The 23,653-nt window shown below is 31.2% G+C and overlaps 2 protein-coding genes across 6 annotated transcripts; both read right to left on the reverse strand.

Moving 5' to 3' along the window:
- Positions 1-1,688: 1,688 nt before the first annotated feature.
- LOC143911234 (protein FAM151B) lies at positions 1,689-6,432 on the reverse strand. 3 transcript variants are annotated; one of them, XM_077430046.1, is made up of 5 exons: positions 6,295-6,430; positions 6,127-6,210; positions 2,941-3,075; positions 2,328-2,572; positions 1,689-2,263 (listed from the first exon to the last, which is right to left on the reverse strand). In XM_077430046.1, exons 2-5 carry the CDS (start codon positions 6,164-6,166, stop codon positions 1,805-1,807), a joined length of 879 nt encoding a protein of 292 aa, XP_077286172.1. In that variant the 5' UTR covers positions 6,167-6,210; positions 6,295-6,430; the 3' UTR covers positions 1,689-1,804. The 3 variants fall into 3 exon arrangements, with proteins under 3 accessions (XP_077286172.1, XP_077286171.1, XP_077286173.1); XM_077430045.1 differs by having other exon boundaries at positions 6,127-6,432; XM_077430047.1 differs by lacking the exons at positions 6,127-6,210; positions 6,295-6,430 and adding an exon at positions 5,754-5,929 and having other exon boundaries at positions 1,712-2,263.
- An 851-nt stretch (positions 6,433-7,283) lies between these two features.
- On the reverse strand, positions 7,284-23,335 carry LOC143910329 (protein peste-like). Of its 3 annotated transcripts, XM_077428759.1 has the most exons (10): positions 22,880-23,327; positions 22,522-22,561; positions 11,364-11,496; positions 9,386-9,691; positions 9,085-9,297; positions 8,882-9,013; positions 8,617-8,788; positions 8,345-8,547; positions 8,171-8,244; positions 7,284-8,051 (listed from the first exon to the last, which is right to left on the reverse strand). In XM_077428759.1, exons 3-10 carry the CDS (start codon positions 11,484-11,486, stop codon positions 7,646-7,648), a joined length of 1,629 nt encoding a protein of 542 aa, XP_077284885.1. In that variant the 5' UTR covers positions 11,487-11,496; positions 22,522-22,561; positions 22,880-23,327; the 3' UTR covers positions 7,284-7,645. The 3 variants fall into 3 exon arrangements, with proteins under 3 accessions (XP_077284885.1, XP_077284882.1, XP_077284883.1); XM_077428756.1 differs by lacking the exon at positions 22,522-22,561 and having other exon boundaries at positions 7,513-8,051; positions 22,880-23,335; XM_077428757.1 differs by lacking the exons at positions 22,522-22,561; positions 22,880-23,327 and adding an exon at positions 17,183-17,341 and having other exon boundaries at positions 7,513-8,051.
- Positions 23,336-23,653: the final 318 nt, after the last annotated feature.

Below are 23,653 nucleotides of genomic sequence, written 5' to 3' on the forward strand. Positions count from 1 at the left end.
ACCGGTGATTAAGTTGAGTGATATTTCAGTAGTTGTCCACACATATTTAGCCTAATTCATTAGTGAGTGTCGTGACTACTATTCTTGTCATACTGTATTTGACATTCTTTCGCTTCGCATGCACTCGTGTTTGAACCCAATGCTTCTTCAAATTCAACGAAACAACATTTTAGTCAAGTCTAAAAAAATCACTTTTGAAACATTTTTTTAATAATAATGTTTGCCCGTTGAAATTTAGCAGGGTATTGTGTATTTTTATTAGTTTCACTGACCGTGTGTACATATGTACATGACGCAATATTTGTAAGTTGATTTTGAACCACTTTCACTCATCTGATATTTTCAATCACTTTGATATTTTACCGACTTGTGTACGGGGGCTAGCTCGAATCAAAGTAAACTAATGTCTGCGACATAACGCTTGAGGAATTTAATCATTACAGAAAACATCAAAATTTCATCAGGAATCGACTGTCATATCAACGCGATGACAGCTGGCTATCAGAAGCGCCTGTTCGCCGCCCCTACTCCACTTCACAGTTTTCATAGTTGAACAGTTACAACAGTTAATTTTTTCTGACTCTAAAGAATACTCAATTGACTTGCTCAAATGACTTAACTGCTCGGCATACTCAAAATAATTACTCAATTAATACAATAGATTTTTTGATTAATTTCGATTAATTAGGTGTTGAATTCGAAATGTACATACATATATTTAAATACTTCATCATCATCATCATCATTTACAGCCATTCGCCATCCACTGCTGGATAAAGGCCTCTCCAACACGCTTCCACTCGTCTCTGTTTTGCGCAACACTCATCCATCTCATTCCGCACATTTTCCTAATTTCTTTCACCCATCTTCCTTGCGGTCTTCCTTTTACTCTTTTGCCTTCTCTCGGGTACCATTCAAGCACTTCTTTTGTCCACCTTTCGTCCATCCTCCTAGCTACGTGACCCGCCCATTGCCATTTCAATCTCTTCACTCTATCCACTATGTCCACTACCCTTGTCATACTTCTCACCCACGTGTTCCGCTTTCTGTCTTTCCTCGTTATGCCAAGCATACAGCGTTCCATACTTCTTTGAGTGCATTGGATTTTATTTAGCATCTTGGCGTTCAGTGTCCAAGTTTCACATCCATACGTCATCACTGGCAAAACGCATTGATCAAAGATCCTTTTCTTCAGGCAGAGTGGCATTTTTGATTTAAAAACAGTATTCATCCGTCCGAATGCACTCCATCCTAATTTCATACGTCTCTTTATCTCTTCATCTTTACTACCAGACATGTCAATTATTTGACCTAAATATAAATAATTATTTACTACTTCTACTGGTTTATCATCTAAATGCTTAGTTAAGTGTAATTCAGTGTTCATTGTGTAAATGAGGGAAAATTTCGGTTCGGTGATTATTCCGCAAAAAGCGATCTCACGTCACCAAAATCTCGATCACGGAACATCTGGCACCCAAAAACTCCACTAATCACGCGGAATATTGTATGTACTAACAAGAATTCGAGTGCCAGATATTTAGTATTCGCGATTTTGTGGCAACGATTGTCATGCGGCGATCGCAATTTGCGCAATAATCCGTTTACCAAAATTTCAAGGTGCAAAGAGTAAAATTGTTTAGCACCTCTGAACAGATCAAAGCGGTATATATCAAACGACAGTATTTCTCAGAATTGATAATTTTTTTTTGTGTCAATTATAATAATAAAAAGGTCAACAAATTTGCTTTAATCATAAAATATATTTATAGAAATAAACGTATTATTACACATGTATGCTTCATTAAGAATCTAGATGAAGTTGATCGGAAACCTCTTTGGGCACATCCAAATAGATTCTATTGAGTCCACATTCCAAAATGAGTTTCTTGAGGGAATCTATGTTTACGAAATCTCCCTGACTCGACCAAATGGTCAGCGTTGAATCAAACTTGGAAGAAGTTTCCTTTAGCAATTTGATCAAACCTTCCTTACTATTAGCAGCTATTCCAGCGCGTACTGGGAATGTCACTTTCTGCTCCACGTCATTGTCCATTAGTGTAGAAACCATTTCATTGAGTTGTTCCGACGTATAAGTCCCTTCGACTATGTTACCTCCGTACAGTGTCGTCCATCCAGTGGACAGCATCGTCTTGGAATAAGGTCCAGCACCGCGTAAAAAGCGAGAAGCATTCACAGGTTTCACTTGACTGTTCACTGGACCAGGTAAAATATCAGCATTAATCCACACCGGGTACGACACCTGCGATAATCAATTTGAGCATAAATATCAATCCAATAAATACAGTGTTTGCAGTGAAAGTTACCTCTTGGTATAATTTTTCAATTATATGCAACGACATTTCGAAGACTTCTATCGATTTGAAGTCTAGTTTGACTCCTTTCTTTGATACGGTAGTTTGCGTATTGAATTCGTTGATTCTTTGTAAAAATTGTTGCAAGCTTATGTCTGATGTTTGGGCAGGTGGATGACCCATGACAGGCTGTAAATTCGAAGGGTCGTCTATTAACGTTCCGAGAATGATGTCAGCTTCTATCATCATGATATCTCCTACAAAAATAAAACCGTTTTAATGCTTTTTGAAAGGTTTCGACTTTGAAATATAATAAAACCACTCCCTCGGGTAAATTCTTTCGATCTTTTCAATTACATGGGAAGTTTCTAGAATCGATTCCTTTCTATGACTTATACAAAACAAAAGAGACATAGAACTATTATACATAGTATCAAACACCCAATCAGTCCTCGAACTTTTAGATCATGTTTCGTATATCAAAGTTAGTTGGCTCGCCCATTTCGTGAGAGGTTCAGATGCATCGATTGCATAAGTGGTACAAACTTTATAAGATATGTTTGAAATCGATCGTGATTTACACATAAAGTAAGCGTTTATTATATGTAGAATGTTGCAAAATTACCTGATAGCACTTCTTCGAGATAACGTGCATCATTTACAGCATGAGCCCAACTTAATTTTGTTAAATTGTCCTTAATGTTGGGGAAAAAATCAATCGTGTCCGAAGGTTCACACACAATTTGCTTACCCAACATTCCTGAAATAGATTTAACAAAAAATCTAAAACTTTTAAATGAAATTGTACAAAATTTAAATTAGTTCATCATAAATATGCACATGTTTATTTTATTTGGTCTTAACAACTAACAATTTAGGCTACAGCGATGCAATAATTCGCTTAATACATTTTATTTTTATTTTTGTAATCAATTATTTGTAATCGATTAATCTACATACATCTACTTGATGTTTTTAACCCTTTGAATTCTGACCAAAGCCGATCGGCGTTTTGCTGGCAAGTCCTGGGCCTGAAAAACGCCGATAGGCGTTGTATATTGAGCATGTACAAAGTATACAAGTATACTACCTGATAAGCCTTTAAAGGTAACATTGAAAAAAAATGCATTGTACATGGGTCGTATAGTCCGTGTCATTAATTTGTCAACGTTTATAAAGACTCGCTTACACCGGAATTTCTGAATTTATAAGCATAGCAGAATTACCCGATGGTAATCCCTAACTGCTGAGTATTTTATATTGTGGCTTGGAATTTAGATTGTGAACATTACATTTTAATAGCAATCAATAAGATGGCACTAGTTTTGTTTATTTTATATTGTTGCAAGATATATTAGAGAGTCTAAGCACACCTTTACAAAACTCTCAATCCTCGGCGGTAGTTATCTAGGGTAGTGATCTAGGGTTTGTTTGTATAAGCTAAAATTTTTATTATACCTGCTTTCTATTGGATTTCTAAATGATTCTAGTTGGAAATGTTGGCGAAATTTTCAGCGTGGCGGGCTTTCAACAGAAAAGACGTTAGCACTCAAAGAGTTAACAAGTATAATACGTACACGCAAGTATATTCACAGTAGCCATAATTTAAATTGAGATATTAAAATAGAAGACGCAAATAGAAGTTCACAATTGGCGTATTAACGACCGCACTTGAGAATATAACTGATGGGAAATGAGCAATCAATTCAAAATGCGAAATAAAATTTAATTTGGATATCTTATATATAATTTCGACAGAGACTTTGTATGTAAGTTTGTAAGTATTTTTGGTTGGGAATCGAAAACAAGTCAAAGTTTAAATGACGACGATTCGATTGGTTGAATATTATTTTTTTTCGATTCAAATTTAATAAAAAAACAAATGAATATTTACTATTAGATTCGCCGTGTTTACGCTGCTTATATTACAAACACTGAGCGAAGCCGGGTAAAACAACTAGTTTATTATATTATACAATTTATGTACACAAATAATGATTATAATTTCAAAATATTTCATTGGTTAAATTGATTACTTTCTTGAATCAAAACCATAATATTTTATTCGTAATTTTTAATTTTATTTAAAAATCTATTGTTACAAAAAATCGAAAAGGATTCTATCTACACCATTATCGATTTTTTTATTAATAAATTTATATACATATGTTTCGATTTTTTTTAAATAACATTAACGGATAACCCCCCCCCCCCTCCCCTCTCCCCGGCGGTGTAAGAATAAACCAAAAACAGTTTTTGTACACCTTTTTCTTTCTATACATATTTTATAAAAGAGAATCATATATACCAGTATAATATCGCTATTCTGTGTGTCTGTGTGTGTACAGTGTAAGATAACGCTCGCCGTACTATAATAGTCGTTTCGATTCGACATACATATGTATGTACGTCACAGCTAAACCACTGCGAACAAAATTTACGAATATAATATCGAAAGAAAAAACTTCTATATATACTGTTTGCTACCAATGTTTCCTCTAGGCTAACAAGTCTCTGAGTTTTTAGCGCCATCTATTGAAAATTTATATAAATAATTAATTTTTCTATTGGTGTTTTATATTGTTTATATGTATGTATTTCTTTATATTTATGTAATTTTATTTAACTCAGAAACAAATTAAATATAAATATTAAATTAGATATATTTAAAAGGTATTTGAAAAAAATACGACCGCGTGCGGATCGAACACAGCACCGACACATTTATTTTACTTATTTTCTATTTAATAACTTAATATGCCATAGCCCATGCGACAATAATTCATCGGGTACAACACTAGTACATAAATAAATAGTAACTTATATTATCAATTTGTTTTTACATTTTATGATAAATATTTTTAAGGTGGATTGGACCTTTTCTGTAGAATGACTTTCATGCAGATTATTTCATGCATTATAACATCTCTCTGCTCTCATGTAATTTATGACCTATTTGTTCAGTATAAATATTTATAAAAGTTATTGGTAAACAAAAATATTCATCTAAGAATATCAAAAACTAGTGGTTTTACCCGGCTTCGCTCAGTATTTGTAATACAAACCGCTTAAACGTGACTAATCATAAGTAAACATTTTATTAAATTTATACGAAAAGTTTTATTTTATTTAAATTTATTTCAATATTCATTTGTTTTTTTTTATTTAATTTAACGGTCGGATTCTACGAATCAAAACATACATATATAAGTCTCTTTCGAAATTATATATTAAGACGACATCTTTTGATACCATTGCGTACTAAAATAAGAATACGTCTTAGATAAAAACGTAATTTGTTTTATCGACAATAATTCCATTACAACATGTACATAGAAACAAAATGCGCACATTTGCCAAACGTCAGAAGATTTAAATTGATTTAAACGAACAAGAACAAAGGACGCGTTAAGATATTTTCAGATACACAATATTTACCTTCCATTCTTCAGCGACAAAGACGAGCTGTAACTTAAAATCACGTATAGATTGCTAACGCCACAGAACCCACATTGCACAATTCACAATAATATTGCGCAATGTTTGTACACTAATCGCATTTGTTGGAGTTGGTGAAATTGTACAATTCTTCAACAATAGTAAATCTATTTTCTCTTTATATATAGTATGCGTATATTTTTTTAATTATTCGTTTACAATTATTATGTAATCATTAGCAATGTAATGTTTATATCTTATCACAAATTTTCAATACTGACAAATAAATGATTAATAAGTTTTCTTAAAAATCTCAAAACACATGTAAAATCAACAATTTAACATTTTACATAACACTTATGCTCATACATACCCAGTCCGATAAGTGAGATGTATCCCACGAAGTTCAACATATTCGAAATAGCTCTGCCGTTGCTGCCGCTGGACTTAATTTCTACTGTAGTGAGGTCAGCAATTAGGAAACAATAAAGCAATTCGTCATTGAATTGTTCGAAGTGAATAATACTTGCGAAACGCTTACCTTTCAATAGGCAGGTGTCGCCGAATGAATGATTGTAAACTTATCTCAAAGTGGAAATGTGCTGTTTTGTTGTTTTCGGTGTTATTCAACAATTCAATTAACATATACATATGCGACACACATTACAAATATGATTACATATAGTTCATAGCAATCAAATTAGACAAATAATTATTTATTTATTTTCGTAAGATAATACCTTGCAATGCTTCATATGAATTGATTATTAAAGTATATATTTATTTATCCGATTACCATTTCAAGCTGAAATAAGAAGAGGTTTGTAAAAAGACATTTGTTTGTTTCAAAAAATTGTATATTATAAAACAGTGACGATTAACTGGATATTTTGTTAGATTTGATTTATTGTAAAATTAAATTTATTTTTAAAAAATATCCATAGGAAGAAAGAATAAAAATTAACTCACTATTTTCTACGGGTGCACCTCACGGGATCGAATTAGAAATGCACGAAAAACCAAATATTGGAGGGCAAAGATCGAAAATCGAAAGATCTTAGAGTATGTATCGTTTACCATGCACCCTTTTTTTTGATCTTTCGACTTAAGATCTTTCGATTTTCGATCTTTGCCTTCCGATATTTGGTTTTTCGTGCATTTCTAATTCGATCCCGTGGGGTAGACCCATTTTCTACATATTGAACACAAGTCATTACAATAAATCTTATCAATAGGTAATTAAATATATTTTTTTATTACTATACAATTGTTAATCGTTCAATTGAATTATTAAATTTTGATACATATGTATGTATTGTATAGTAATACAATATCTACAATGACCTATAAATATTATGTATATATTTATTTAGTTACTATATAAATAATAATAATCAGTACTTACAATTTTCTTTCGAAATTATTTATATTGAATAATATATAATAATGCATACATATGTATATAATATATGAGTATATGAAATGGTAGTTTTAAAATTATTCCTGAAAGAAAGAATTTTAATTTATTTTGATTAATGGTTGTCATGGATTAGCTTTTTACTTTATTTTGTTTGTAAATACAATATCAAGTTTATCCAAAAAAAGGAAAACTAAATCCTTTCGGCCGTGTAAAATATTTAACTTCTTAAAATAAATAATATAACATATGTACAATTATATCACAGATAAGATATTCTGGTACATTTGGTGATATTTTTGTAAAAATAAATAATCTGACTAAGCTATTGTTTGGAACGCCTTTTGTGATCCAAAATATATAAGTGATATTTCATATGAAAATATATAATTATGTGTACTTCTTTTTAAATTATAAATGCAGAATTACATGAAAAATAATAATTTTCTACAAAAATATACCAAAATTTAATAATTTACTCCTTTTTCAAATCATTATTAACAGAATTGAGAGGCTCTACCACGGCTACTTCTTCATCTTTTTCGTCTTCGTCTTGATCTTCCACGCTGGGTAACACATTGACGTGTTGCTTTGGAGCACGCATATTATTCAAAATTGGTTTACTTTTTTCCAATTCAATTTTTGGTACAGGATTGTCTTTTTTCCTTCTATTCAGTCGACGGCATGCTTTGACGTTAACTCTCACCGGTGACCACAAAATGATTATTATACCCAATGCAAATAAACCCAATCCTACTGCATTTCCCATCATGGGGACTTTCAGGAGCGATTTGACACCATCTGCTATTTCAGCATTAACTGTGACATGCTGTTCGAACCACAACACCGGCAAAAATATATGAGGAACGTCGTTATATAACCTGAAATCATCCATATTGTCATTTATAAGATACTATATACTAATTTTTCATTAAATTTATACTGATTTTGAATTTACATAATTGTACAAATTACACGTTTATATAAAATGTTGACTTACGTAACATAGTTACTAGGTGATACCAGAAAATTCAATTGAAATCTTGCGGCAACATCAACCGGAATACCAGATGTCTAAAATGATTTGATTAATCAATTAACATACTGCATAGCTTGCATTATAATGAATCTATTTGTATACATATATAATTAAAAATTGAATTAAGCTACATACGGGTTCCAAGGCTATGTAAAATTTGTGTTTATCTTCATCAGGCGAAAGTCCTTCTATAGCATCTAAATAATAAGGATCTGCCAAATAGAAATGTGGGAAAGATATAAATGCAGGTGAACCATATCTACAAGTCGATACGTTGAGTGTACCAGATGGCTGACATTCTCCAGCACAAAAACATTTGTTTTCAGGATGAATTGTACCTGAAATTGATTTAAATTTTGAATTTAATTCTATAATGATTGTTGAAACGTTATTAAATATTGAATTACCGTTGTCTAAGATGCTGCTTCCTCCTGAATATTTATATGCAGGTATTCCTTGAACAGTTACTACTTCGTCATAGTCAAAAGTAATTGTCCGGCAAAGATCGGCTGAAAACATTGAAATCTTTTGGGTTTTTGATAACTTCGGTGGATAAAATTCACCAGCTGATCCTTCTACCTTCAATACCAATAAACATAGCTTAATAAATAGTTATAATAACAATAATTTTCATTTATAATATGGATACATATAATATTATATTGGCATCACCTTTGCACATGATCCAGAAAAGAACGGAGTCCTTGTGTTATTATTCCAATTTTTAAGAACACCAAACGATTTAATATTACCATAGCCGGTGGCCATGTTAAAATAGCCGTCATTTTCAGTAGATCCATTTCTCTAAAACAATTTACTTTTTATTATTATCAAAGCAGAGTAAACGTTGCAATATTATAATAACTTTAAATCACCTTATAAAACCAACCAAACTTATCAACTGGTGGCGCGTTTGTTTCCTTTTGAGGAAGACTTTTTGCCAAATCTAACAATGGATCATCGTAACCGTCAAATAATAATTCTCTTGCTGTTTTAGTTACAGATATTTCTTGATTGAAAATAGTCAGTCCCATCGATAAACCTTTTTGACGAATATAATTCCAATACCTCGACGTATAAACTGCACTCTATTGATTGATAAAAACATTAAATAAAATTAAAATACACATAGTTAATTCAAATAACAATATCTGCACGAATATTTTATATACATACTGCTGCTATTGCGTTCAACGTTGTTATATTATCATCTAAGGTTCCTTTGCTACCTTCTTCGTCGAAGTACCATTTTCTCATTTGTCTATAGCTAACTGTTGAATTTTCATTATTCCACGTAACATTGACCTTCTCTTTCGTTTCTCTGAATCTATATGGTCCCATTTCAACAAAATGAGGCTTAACATTTTTGTCAGTAATGTTTATAGGATTGGTCCAATTGAAAAAATATATGTCAAAGAATATGGGAATAGTTGGCGCTTTCCAAATCGGAAAACTCTTTGACGATGGTGATAATTTCAATTGCTGAAAACAAATAAGGTATGCATTGTTATTAAATACTAGTGTTGTGCCCGATGTAATATCATCGCATGATCTATGGCATATTAAGCTATTAAATAAAAAAAAATTAAAAGAAATGTGTCAGCCTTGTGTTCGATTTCAAATACCTTTTAAATATGTATATTTAATTTAATATTTATATTTAATTTTTTAATATGAAAAAAAAAATGCTAAAAACTACCTATGTACCTAAGTACATATAAACAATATAAAGCACCAATAGAAAAATTAATTAATAAATTAATTAATTAAATAAATTTTAAACAGATGGCGCTAAATTCTCCGAGATTTATTAGTCTAGAGGAAACATTGGTAGCAAACAGTATATATAGAAGTTTTTTTATTGATTTCTTATTATGTTCGTATTGTATTCGTACGTTTTGTTGATAGTGTTTTTACATACATATGTATGTGCATATGTCGAATCGAAACGACTATTACATATAGTACGGCGAGCGTTATCTCACATAGATACATTTACACAGACACACACAGAATAGCGCTATTATATTTATAACAAGTGCTATGCCCATTGAAATTTCAACGGGTGCTTTCGGATTGATACATGATTAAAAATAAAGTTACAATATGAATAGTAATAATTAATCGGAATCGGAACTGAAACAGAAATCGGGAATCGGTTATGCCAATTAAATTATGCAATAAAAAAAAAATTTAAAAACCTGAAGTCAACATCGAAGCTAAAATTGAAATCGGGAATCGGATAATATGAAAAGTACGTATTTTTACATCGCGTGACGTAAACAAAAAGATTTATGACCATATGACATAAACCCCGGTCATTGACCTCGAAAAGTTGAATATTATAAATTACATATGTATATATTATATATGGTAAACGAACGTATTCATGGTAAACGAACATTTTCGAATAATGTAAACGAACGAATTTCGGTAAACGAACATTTTCATATAATCTTTCGATGCGGTCACCGCATCGAAAGATTATATTTTATGGTCACCGAAATTACATATTTTATGGTCATCAAACACTTTCCGTTTTTCGGATGATTTCCCAGCGAAAATAATAAAAGAACAAAAATGGTATACATATTACATAAGTACATACATGATGATAACTTATTATGTACATTTGAAAAATAAATTATAATATATGTATAACGTTTAAACTGCATTAAATATGTTAAATGTTGAACTCTTATCTAAGCATATGAATGTACAAAGTATATAATGAAGGTCATGAACCTTGATCTCTATGTCATCTTTAAGCTGCAAACAGTATTATTTTACTGCGGTTGAATGAAAAATCAAAATAGAAAAAGCCTTGTTATTTATACCGCACAATTGTGGTATTGATACAAGGAAATCAGATACATATCAATTGCCACTAGTGGTTTAAACATGTTAAATCAATTTCTAATCCAGTTACATAGTTTTTGGAGACTTCTAGAGATCAACGTGTGATTTTTTTTTAAATACATATGTACATTAATGCGTGAAGTTATACATATTTGGAAATCATGTGAAATGGGAATTTCCATGAAATGTTTGTAATTTTTGTTTGTATGTATATAATAGCGCCGCTATAAATGACAATAAAAAAAAATATTTTTTATTTTGTTTACTACAAATTAGTAAAACGTTAATTAATTACCTGAGCTAAAATTGCTTGAAATATATCATCAAAACAAATTGCGAGCACAGCACCAGCAGCAGCAAGCAATGCTCCGATTGCAGGAAGCAGGGTCACTCTCCAACGAATTTTTTTGGGTTGCATTTTTAATGATCTATAAAAGAAAATATTTTTCATACAATAACGTTCATTACAGCACAAAATTCCTGTGAAGACACGAACCAACAAAAAAAAAAATCACGTTTTTTACTTACCGAAACAGAGACTAATCGATCTTTACTAAGTTTGACGCACTGAACTCGAATATGACAATATTTTTTGTTGGCTTGCTCTCGTTTAAGAGATTTGTTCGTTTAAAAAAATATACAATTTTTACAGACTGGCTTTTGCAATCTTTAATTCAAAATCTTGTACCAAAAATGAGTAGTGGAATCAATAGTCAGATCTGTTGATTGTAATTTTGTGTTGATTTAAAATACGTATAATTAATTATCTCGTGAACTTAGAAAGTCAAAAATATATTTATTTTACACGTTTTATTTTTATGATATTATTATTATATTTTCATAATTTTTGACATAAAAAAGCAATCCTTGTTAAACTTAGTTACGCCAAAAAGTATATTTATGACTATTAAAATTCGCTAGATAATTAATTATAAGTATTTTAAAAGAAAAAAAATCGCAATCAATAGATAAAACACCCGACTATCGATTTCAAAATTCACTTTTGGCACAGCAATACTAGATTATGAGTTTTAACTATATTTTTAAAGATTTTCGGCTTTTGGCTTTTGCAGTCTAAAGACTGCAAAAGCTATATAAATTGTGCATTATTTTAGCGCTTATATCTCATAAACGAGAAGAAAACAACAAAAATCATTGTTATATTCGAATTCAGTGGGTAAACCTTAGTAAACATTAATTATTTATTTATTTATTTAATATACTTGGGGGAGGCGGCAAAGCCGATAGGCCCAAGGGGTTTGAATAATCATATTTTACAAATTATACATATATGCAATAAAAAAATGAGAAAAATTAAAATACATTAAAAAAAAAACAATATTAAAATAAAATAAAATAAGAGAAGAAAAAAAATATAAAATATATAAACAAAAAAGATAAAAATACAGAAATATGATTATGGGAAAGAAGAATCACAAAAATCCTTTGGTTTTAAAAAAAGTATCAAGTTTATTCTTAAAAATATTAATATTAATAGAGGTTACTAAATCGTTGGGAAGACTATTCCAAACTGAAACCACTCACTCTGTTAGAAAAGAATGTATCTCTGATCAATTTATTAGATTTATCTCTTTGGAGTCTAAGCGAGTGACCTCTGAGGTGAGTGTTTATGTTGAATGAAATAACATTAGACATATGACAATTATAGTGATTATTAAGAATTTTATAGACTTCGATTAAGTCACCTCTAGTTCTTCTCGTCTCCAATGTGGTGAGATTCATTATTTTCAATCTTTCATTATAAGAAAGTGATTTGAGTTCAGAAGGAATCTTTGAAATTCTCCTTTGAACCCTTTCAATACATGTAATATCCTTTTTAAAATGAGGATTCCATATGCAAAAAGCGTATTCAAGTCTAGGTCTGATGAAAGTTTTATATATTTTTGTTAAAATAGTTAAATTTAGAAAATTGAATACCCGCTTTATAACATACAAAAATGAGTAAGTTTTGTTGACAATATGATTTATATGAGCGGACCATTTTAGGTCGCAAGTGGTGATGATACCTAGGTCTAATTGGTATTGGACGCAATTGAGGAAAAGGCTGTTTATTTTGTAGGAAAGATTTGGGTTATTTTTTCCTAGGTGGAGAACAGAGCATTTCTTAACATTTAAAGTTAGAAGCCAAGTTTTTGACCACGTGACTATTGTGTCCAAATCGCTTTGAAGGGAATTGCTGCCATCTGAGTTGGCAGGACAATAAAGTTTAATGTCGTCAGCGAAAATAGAATATTTACAAGTGAGGTAATTTGCTATATCATTAATAAAAATTAAAAAAAGAATTGGCCCTAAAACAGAGCCTTGGGGAACACCACTAAGGACGGGATGAGATTCTGAAGAGCAGGATCCAATCCTCACCGAGAAGTATCTAGACTTCAAAAACTCTGATCCAGTCAAGTAGCCTTCTTCTTACACCTATATGCTCGATTTTTAGTAAAAGCCGATCGATAGGAACTCTATCAAAGGCTTTTTCGAAGTCAAGATAGACGACATCTACGGGTATATTATTATTAAGAAGGAGAGACCAATCATTGTGCACGGATAAAAGGTTACTCAGTACTGATCGGCCTTTTATAAAACCATGCTGGTATTAAGATAAAAGGTTACAAGACTCAAGAAATTTAGTCAGTTGAGAGGCGATGATTTTTTCAAAACATTTTAGCAAAATGGGTGAAAGACTGATAGGACGATAATTAGTGGCTTCTAATTTGTTTCCCTTTTTGTAGATAGGAATAATGTTAGAAGTTTTCCATTCGTTGGGTATAAAGGAAGATATAAAGGAATGATTGAAGAGTTTAAAGAGGGGACGAGATATGGATAGAGCAGTTTTTTTTAAAAAAAGTGAAGGTAAGTTATCATTACCAGGGGCGGAGTTGTCTCCCAGGTTGTGGACTATTTTATTTAATACGTGGACTATTTTAGATATTCAAATACTGAAATATTTAACGAAAACCTTCCCAACTTACATCTATCTTTTAAAAAAGTCGATGAATTTCCTCGCATATATATGTATATAATATTATATTACTTACACACTTTTTAGAGTTCAATACCTACAATAAAATTCTTATTTAGATATAATATAAAGAAGACATCATTTTCTGATCAATTTTCTTCACTGCATAATTTAAAATTTAGATCATGCAACATATATTTGGATTTAAGTAAAATTTATTTTTTTAGAAACTATCAAACTGCCCTACACGCAAAGCTACTCATGTATACAATGTAAGGTTTCATTTGTACTACGTAATTCGATTTTCGTCGCCCCAAAAATCAACGTAAATGGATTTGACTAAGAGGTCGTGACTTGCCCATGACATACGCCATCACAATTGATACCATTGGTCTCCTCTATATCATGCTAAACTGCCAATTATTGCTCGTATACGTTATTCTTGACAAGCCTACGCATTGTGGCCCAGATTAATCGTCCACTATGTAATAACGTTATATGTAGTGGTTCTGAAAACTTTTAAACTGTTACAAACTCTATGAAGTAAAGAAATGCGTGAAAAAAGACTATTGAATATATTATATAATAAAACCATTAATAAATGTGTAGTATTATGTGGTATTAAACATATTGCTTTGTAATACGTAACAAATGGAAATTGTACTATAAAAAAATAAGATTTTGCGTACGCCATATCAGTTTATACCGAATTATTTTGTGTTTTGTTGATTTATGTACATATTTTGAAAAAACTAGATGCGCAGTTGTGTATATAATTTAGGTGCCTCATTTAAATTTATATTATACAAAGATATTAAATTCCTTATGACTTTGTAAATCAATTCATATATTCATAACATTTTGAATTATGCAAAATAAAATAAATACATCAATTTGTTTTCTTCATTATTATTATTCAAATATTGTTGAATATTTCGTAAACATTTTTTTCTAATTTATAAGAAAAATCTTAATTTCCGTATCACTTGCACTTTTTTGTGAATAAATTAAAGAACTTTACATCTATGGTATTCTTGGAAAAAACCATTTTGAAGCAATAATTCTACAAATGTAGCAATAACTCTAATGTATATGTATATGAAGCTTAAGAAAATATTTGTAGGAAAACAAGTCTCGTGTACGATCTCTGGCTACGAAATTTTTCGTCGCTAAAAACACTAAGGCAGATCCTACGAGACAAATCTTTTAACCTCGTTTCTGAGAATCTTTTGTCGAACAAAAACTCCGTTCGTCCAAAACTTTCTGAGACTAGGCTGACAAACTAAAACTGAGCTAAAAAAATCGTAAAATTAAATTATGATTATAATATCCGATCAATTATCAAAAAAAAATTTTAGCCCTTGAAATTATATTACAAACAGGACCCGTTGTATTCTATTGTGAACAAAATCCTTGTGTTGGCAGATAAGTTGACTATCGGTAAGAAACAGTTACAACAGACAAATTGCTAGGTATATTTTGGCGTATTTGTCTACATTTAAATCTTTCCGTCAGTGTCCAACGTACATAAGTGTATTCGAACTTACATAAAGTCGAATACAATTAAAAAACCAATTCCATCAGATTATTTTAAAATATATCCGGATAATATGTATGTATATCAAAATTCAATCAATCGTTTAAAATGTAGCAGTACAAATGTATAATATGAGGATTCGAAGGACTAGAATCTGAAATTCGAAAAAATAAGTTCTTTCAAAAGCTGGAAGTACAGCATATTTTCTATATCTATCAATCTTAAAAATACGGACGCTAATGAATTATTAATTATATACACTTAATGTTTATATTTCGCAACTGCTACACTTATTGGTAATTACTTTATGGATCGAGGCGAAAACTACATATTTGCCTCGATGTATTATTGTAAGACTGGTTTCTCAGCTAATTTGATATTAGACGAAATATCCGAAATTATGTGGATATTTATTTATTTATTTAAAAGTTTAGGACCATTGTGGCATTACAGGAAGAACCTAATGCACCATAATGGCCTAGATAATAAAACAAAAGAGGGAGAAAACAAAAAATAAATAGATAGAACAAAAAGCAAAATCAAAAAATAAGATAAAAAAATGACAAAAAAAGAAAAGATAATAAAACAACATTTAAACACAACCATAAAAAAACAGTAAAGTAATAAAATAGTGGATAAATGAAAATTTAAATGCGTAATAATATACAGAGATAATTTAATAAGTAGTAAAAATACAAAGAAGGGAATGTCTTGCACCTGCAGCCTGTTTCGATAAATAAGAACAAGCTACAAATACAAAACATCCCTGCGAGGCCCAAATGGAAGAGAGAAGATTATAATTCCATTCATACATCACATTCAAATTATGAAAATAATGATGAGCGCAGATTACCAGACAAATATGTTAAAATAATATCCGATAATCTACGCTCAACTATGTAGGTGGAAAATATCGCATTCAGGAATAGCAGCAACGATTTCATTGAGAAGTCGAATAGCTCTTGGAATAGGAGCCATTCAAAAAAGAACTGCGCGAGCAGGAGGTACAGCCATCAAATGATGATGTCTACCACGCACATAGTTATTAGGGACATAAAGTCCCAACTGTTCCAGCAACAACGGGCATGACGTATTACCACGTAGTAGCTGGAGTATGAAACGAATTAATGAGAAGTTTCTCCGAAGTTCAAGGGAATTATTCCCAAGCATGCCCAAAAGGAAAGGAGTAGGGTAGATATATGGGCAATACCCAAACTCTTTCTTATAGAGAAAACGAAGAAATGCTTTTTGCACTTTTTCGATCATGAGAGAGTAATTTGATTCATGCGGATTCCACACAATCGCATTATACTCTAGCTTACTTCTAAGAAGTGAGTTGAAAAGCAAGCGAGAAGACAAGGGGTTGGAGAATAACTGAGCATATCTTAAAACGAATCCAAGTCGACGAAAGGAAACGTCAGCGACTGTTTTAATGTGGTTGTGAATCGAGGATCAAAAGTGATACCCAAGTCGACCATATATTACACACGCTTCAACAACACGGATCCAATGGAATATCCGTGATATAATATATCCATCAAGCTTGACACTGTTAAAAATTCACCACTGAATAAATTGTGCAAAAAAGACACGAGCTCACCTGACATTATGTAACGTAATACGCCATGTTGCTTTTTAATTTTATCTAAGATTTTTAAAATATATTTTCAATATCACAAAGGTCATTAATATTCCACGGTTGTAATCTACGAAAACTATAATCTACAGTTCCAATACACGAGAGTATCTGAATAGCACTGAATAAATTAATACGTTTTTTACTTAAAATGCGACTCTTATGAAAAACATTTGAAATTAAATCACCGTTGTTGCACAACACCTTAAATGCGTGTGAATCCGGTTATTTTATATACAAAAATGTACAATTGAATTCATTAACATAAAATATTTAACCTTGAAAACCAAATTCAAATACGTATAATACATAATTGATTAAATGAATATGGTAATTTATGAATCGAATATATTTAATGCATATCTGCATATAATTCAACAGATTCTAGCATGGGAATAGCCCTTATTTATATGAAATAGCTCACTCAAGTAACATATGTACATATGAAAAAGGCGGTGGTGTGCGGTACATGTTATCCAATTTTGAAATTGTCAAGGATTTATTTTAAGCATGTACAATATATACATAATTTATTAATTATGTAAGAATCAAACACCGCTGCTTATAAATGCACATGCGTACGCCATAAAAATTCCGAGACATTTTGTTCGCGCATGCACTTTACCATTTTCACCAATTCTCGACCAACTTTGGCGAACGTAAATGTCCATGCGGTTACAATCTTGAATATCAATTGTAAATTTGTTTTGATACAATTGGTGGTAATATTTTAGAAGCCATATATTTAGTTGTTGTGAAAGAAGACAAGTCATTGGTGAATTTTCTGTCTGTGTTCTTCCCATATTGACCCATAGTTTACATGGCTCTACGTGACGAGCCAGAATGTTAAATAACAGAAAACACAAATATCGGAAGGCAAAGATCGACAATCGAAAGATCTTAAGTCGAAAGATCAAAAAAAAGGGTGCATGGTAAACGGTACACACTCACTTAATTTGCGCGAGCAGGATACAATAGGAACAAGAGGAACAGGCTTTTCCTCCCGTATGAATGTGCGCGCGCAGAATACGGGAGGAAAAGCCTTCGACTTAAGATCTTTCGATTTTCGATCTTTGCCTTCCGATATTTGCGATTTCTGTAATTTAACATTCTGGCTCGTCACGGAGACCGAGTTTACATATATAAACAGCAGCGTGGTCTAGTGGTGAGTATTGAATTCTTTCATGCTTGATGTCACGGGTTCGACTCCAACTAAGAGTCTCGTTGTTGGCCAGACCTTGGTTTGTCGAGGTCGATCGTTTCTTATCAAAATGTAGCAATTTTTCTGATTTTTATTGAAACGGTTCCTATAAAATTGGCTTTTCTTCCCAATTTTCCGTTGCAAACCTTGAGTTATTGTTATATCTCAGTTTTCGCCAGATTTCTCACCATAAATGTCTCTGTGGTTGTTTATCGAAAGTAAAAATTCGTATTGTTACATGAAAAATGTTATTAATCGTATTTATACGATGTTTGTAATACCGGACCATATATTTCAGGTATAGTTTCGATTTACCTGTGTATTTACGTAATAATTATTTATATAGATGTCTCGTTAATTATGAGTTTTCAATGTCTTGTAATAAATTAGCCATAGTGACGACCTGGAGCTAATGTGTAATGTCACTATGGCGAAATTGTAAAAAAATAAATAAAAATAGCCACACGCATTTTTATTTTACTTCATTTCTGAAATTATTTTTATGTGCACCCATTAATTCAAAAACGTGGGAATACTCAAATTTCTCCATGTTAGATATTATTCCAGTCGTTGAGTTATCTAACTTTCCGATAGCTCATCATTAGCGTGAGGATTAAAAAAGACTTTTAACGAACTACCATTCATAATCTGTTTCATATAACGTATAATATTTCTAGAAAAATATACATATGTATGTTACATTATATGTACATATATGATCAAACACATACAGGGTCTCCGAGAGGGGGGGGGGGAAGGTGGGGTTAAAGTTTCAGGACCCGGACTACTTGAGGGACCCCGTGTTGGGACGTTCGACCGATCGATATTGATATTTTATATTATTCTACATCAAAATACATATATTTCTTGAATGCTAAATGTTTATTATTTTTCGATCCGCGCATTCTTTGTGCCCATGTGAAATTGTACCTGTTATATCATACTTCAGTTCTTATTCGATTATTTCAAAATATAACATTTAACATATAGGTATTTTTCTAGTAGTTCTGGTCTATTTTTCTAGTAAAATATAACCAGCAGCGTGGTTATGAGGTCGAGTCAAACTGGTTGCTGCTGGCAAGACCTTGGTTTGTGACCAGGTCAGTCGTTTGCTATCAGAGTTTTCCAATTTCCGATTTTCATTGAAACGATTCCTGCAAAAATTGGCTTTCCCTCCCCATTTATCTCGCGAAATCTTGAGTTATTACGTTATATCTCAAGATTCGCCGGGTTTCTCTCCATAGATGTCTCTGTGGATGATTGCTGTATAAAAATTCGTATTGTTATATAAATGTTTGTTGATCGTATAGTATACGATGTTTGCAATGCACTTTGCTATGTTTGACCTTAGATCTCATTTATAATTTCGAATTATGTAATAATAATATAATTTGGTGTATTTCTTGGTCTGTATAGTACACTCTTCGCATTGAAGCGATCTGTAATGACGACTGTAGATAGATTGATTGATTGAACAAAAAATAAAAAAAAACATCCTTAAGATTTTTTTTGTTTGTTATAGGGCTCGGAATTATTTTTCCAGGGCCCAGGATTCCTCTCGATGGCCCTATACACATGTACAAGTACATATATCTAATACAGTGGTTCTTAACCTGGGTTCGGTGAGTCAGTCTCAGGGGTTCGGCGGAAATTCAGCAGAGCCAGGTTCAACAGCAACTCTTCAGAACAACAACGCTCTCAACGTTTTGGTGTCAACAAATGGTAACGTACCCTGTTATTGCTAAGAAAGCTCTGGAGATTTTCATACCGTTTGTTACAACATATCTTTGCGAGCAATCCTTTTCGAGGATGCTGGACATAAAAACGAAGAAAAGGAACAGACTTTGTTGCGAAAATGACAATGAGAGTGGCATTGCCAAGGTTTCTAAACTGGTCTCTTTAAAGGCAACAGCAGAAGTCACACTGATTTGCAGTAAATATTCATTATTATGTTTTTAATTTTGTGTGAAAATCATGTTTTAATGATTTTGTTCTTTGAACACAGTGATGTTGATGTACGGTTCATTTTTTGCACCAGTAAAATATATACCTATGTTTTGAATTTGAAAAAAATCATATTTTATTTAAGGTTTCGGTGAGTGCGCATATGAAACTGGTGGGGTTCAGTATCTCCAACATGGTTAAGAACCACTGATCTAATATATATCGCGTCCTCAGAACACTATCGTTATACATAAGTAATTGATTTACATACTGTATGAAAGCTAGCCTTATTTTCAATATACGAATCAATTCCTTTCCACAATCATCCGTTGAAGTGTCAACGGGCAAAATGTTTATGTTAAAGTCAGTCCTCTTGGTTTATTACAATATTTAAAACACTGTCCTGATTAATTGGGCGTTATCACCATTATGGTCAAAGGAAACACAATGTGTTTTGAAAGAGAACTGTTTTTTTTATTATTAAATAAAAGAGATAAAAGTAAATGTGAAATCTATTATATGTATGTACTTGTCAATACAAGACACCAAGATAACCCTATTTTCAAATTAAATGACAGTTTATTGAATACATAACGACTCGTTATACGCCGTTGGCGTTGGTTAAATATTGAAATAGAGACGAAAATCGCCATGGAATAAAGCAAAAGGTTAATGACATTTTTTATGCTCACCTTCGTGGGCCAAATGGGTACAACTATTTCACATTAAGAACGTGTCCGTTGCAAAGTATTAATTATCTAGGCATCCGTAAGAACCCTCACGTTGGAAAACACTCTGATACTAACTCTGAATTACGGCGCTGAAAATATACAAGTCTGAAAAAACGTCATGTAACTGAAATTGAGAAAGAGTATGAACAATGTGACAAACACAGACATTCGATCTGTAAGGGTTTGTGGGCTTGGGACTTAGCATTTTAACGAATGTAGCAATTATTGACAGCGATCGTTATGCAAGGATCGCATTCAGGGTAGATAAACCAAGTCCGTGACGCAATTCCCCTGTCGTGTGACCCACTCATTATTTTCAATAATACACCAAGGGAATGTTAAAGAAGCATAAAATCGGTACAAGTAATCCGAAGTGAGCTTATGTGGGCAGAAATCAATTTAGACGTTTGATATACTAGTGAACTCTGTCTAGTGAATTTTAATTCAATGTGGATAATGACAGAAAAATCTGTAATGAATTATGTACCCATACATATTGTATATAATGTATTTATGTATATATGTGCATATATTTGCATAAAAAGTATAATAAATAAATATACATTTCATGCGATAAACATTTCTACAAGTTCTTAGAAATTGTTGGTATTCGGAATGAATAAATATTTATATTTGTGTTTATTTGATAAATATATAATGCTTGTGACATATGTATGTATGTATGTAGATATATATACAATGTATGATAGTCCGATTGAAACTTTGTTTATATATTATATTATATGTACATAAGTGTAATAATGAAAGAAAGCTATCATAAAATTTTGATTTATTATGCATTGTACGTATATGAACAAATGTATCTTTTTTTACCCTCTTTATTATACAATATATGCTTCCCTATATTATTAATATTTATATAAATTGATACATCAAATCATAATTTTTTAAATATAAATTTAAATTGACTCTAATTTCTATTCTTTTTGTCACTTAACTCGTACATTTAATTTTTTTTTTAACAAATTAATATTCATATGGTGCTATTGATTAATATTGAATGAGAGTATTCAAGATATCCAATAATCATTATTTTTTTAAAGTAATGATATATATTTGATTTGTATTAATAAAATTCATTGCATTTCCAATATAGAAGTACAAAATACCGCATAAATCTGCAATTATTTTAAAAGCAATATATTTTAATTTTTATAGTCCCTTATTTTATATAAATGAACAGAATTTTCGATAAATTCGGTTTTTGTTTTTAAATTTCTAGTCCTACTTTCAACTCTTGAAAACTAAAGAATCCAAAATCATTTATTGCTTATTTATGATAAATTAATTATAAATCCGAATATCTCATTCTTATTGGTCTCGACTTATTAAATTATTCTAGAAATATACCTACATATATGTATATGTATATTGCAATATATGTAAGTGTAATGTATTATACATACAACAGTGACGCACCCCAGGAAGATCCAGGGGTCCAGCTTCCTTCAAATTGAAAGAAAACAATTAAAAGTTATTCCAAAAACCATGATCAAAAGTATATTATCTATCACAGTTTATTGAATTTTATTGAATATTTAATAAAAATGTATTTTATCCATTCAATCCGTCCCCCCCCCTATTTAAAAATTAAGTACGTGGTGCGCCCCTGATGCATGTGCATACATAAATAAATAAATAAAATGTACCCAAAAAGTGTATAAAAATATCTTATTAATAAATACAACTTCAGCCATATTAATATTTTGTCAATTTCAATATTAAGAAATAAAAGATACGATATTAATTATTAAAAATACTCACTATAAATACTTGAAAGCCTCTTCCAGTTTTATACACCAACCGTCTACTGTAAGCACAGTACAGTACTGATTCAATTTAATACGCATTAAATGCAAGCGAAACGCATCCAAATAAATATTTACAATGTTTAAAATGCACTAGTCAACAAGGCTAAAGCTGACCACACAACTTTGTTGGCAAAATCTTTCATTAAAGGCTTTTACTTCGTTTCACTTTGCTAATCGGTCAGGCAATATTTTTTTAATCCTCTTCACGTACGGACGTCTTAAAATTGAAAATAATGAATAAACTTCGTCAAACATAGCTCGTTTATATGCGAAAAATCATTTGCATTAAAAATCTCTACTCAATTAAGCTGGCAGTTTATTCTTAAACTTTTTAGCTAAAATTAACAGTTCTACAGGTTGGAGTTTGGAGGTGTTATCGCGACCGAAGTTTAGACACTAGTGAATCAGTAAAAACCTGTTTCCTTGACCATCACCTGTAAGACATCACTACGATGAAACATTCCGTTATCCACATTTTTTTTTACTTTATCTTTATTTACTAAGTTTATCGATGAGTGTAGGTTTACATAATATTTATGTATACATATTTTTAAATTACAAAACTGCGACAAAATATATTTTTTTTAATATCCGACAATTAGCACATGTATGTACATACATATATATGTACGGATATACACGAATATAAGCACATGTTTGTACATACGTAAAATTTTACTATTACATTATAGTCGTTTCAAATCATTAAAATATATTATTTATTTGA

The sequence above is a fragment of the Arctopsyche grandis genome, chromosome 4, assembly GCF_051622035.1.
Source record: "Arctopsyche grandis isolate Sample6627 chromosome 4, ASM5162203v2, whole genome shotgun sequence".
In the NCBI taxonomy this organism is placed as follows: domain Eukaryota; kingdom Metazoa; phylum Arthropoda; class Insecta; order Trichoptera; family Hydropsychidae; genus Arctopsyche; species Arctopsyche grandis.

Coding starts and splice junctions, on each gene's coding strand:
- LOC143910329 (XM_077428759.1), bottom strand. CDS start 11,486: ATGCAACCCAAAAAAATTCGTTGGAGAGTGACCCTGCTTCCTGCAATC. Junction 9,014..9,084: donor AGTTTGGTTGGTTTTATAAG/GTGATTTAAAGT, acceptor AAATTGTTTTAG/AGAAATGGATCTACTGAAAA. Junction 8,548..8,616: donor AAGCAGCATCTTAGACAACG/GTAATTCAATAT, acceptor AATCAATTTCAG/GTACAATTCATCCTGAAAAC.
- LOC143911234 (XM_077430045.1), bottom strand. CDS start 6,166: ATGTTGAACTTCGTGGGATACATCTCACTTATCGGACTGG. Junction 2,573..2,940: donor TCTCGAAGAAGTGCTATCAG/GTAATTTTGCAA, acceptor TTATTTTTGTAG/GAGATATCATGATGATAGAA. Junction 2,264..2,327: donor TTGAAAAATTATACCAAGAG/GTAACTTTCACT, acceptor TGATTATCGCAG/GTGTCGTACCCGGTGTGGAT.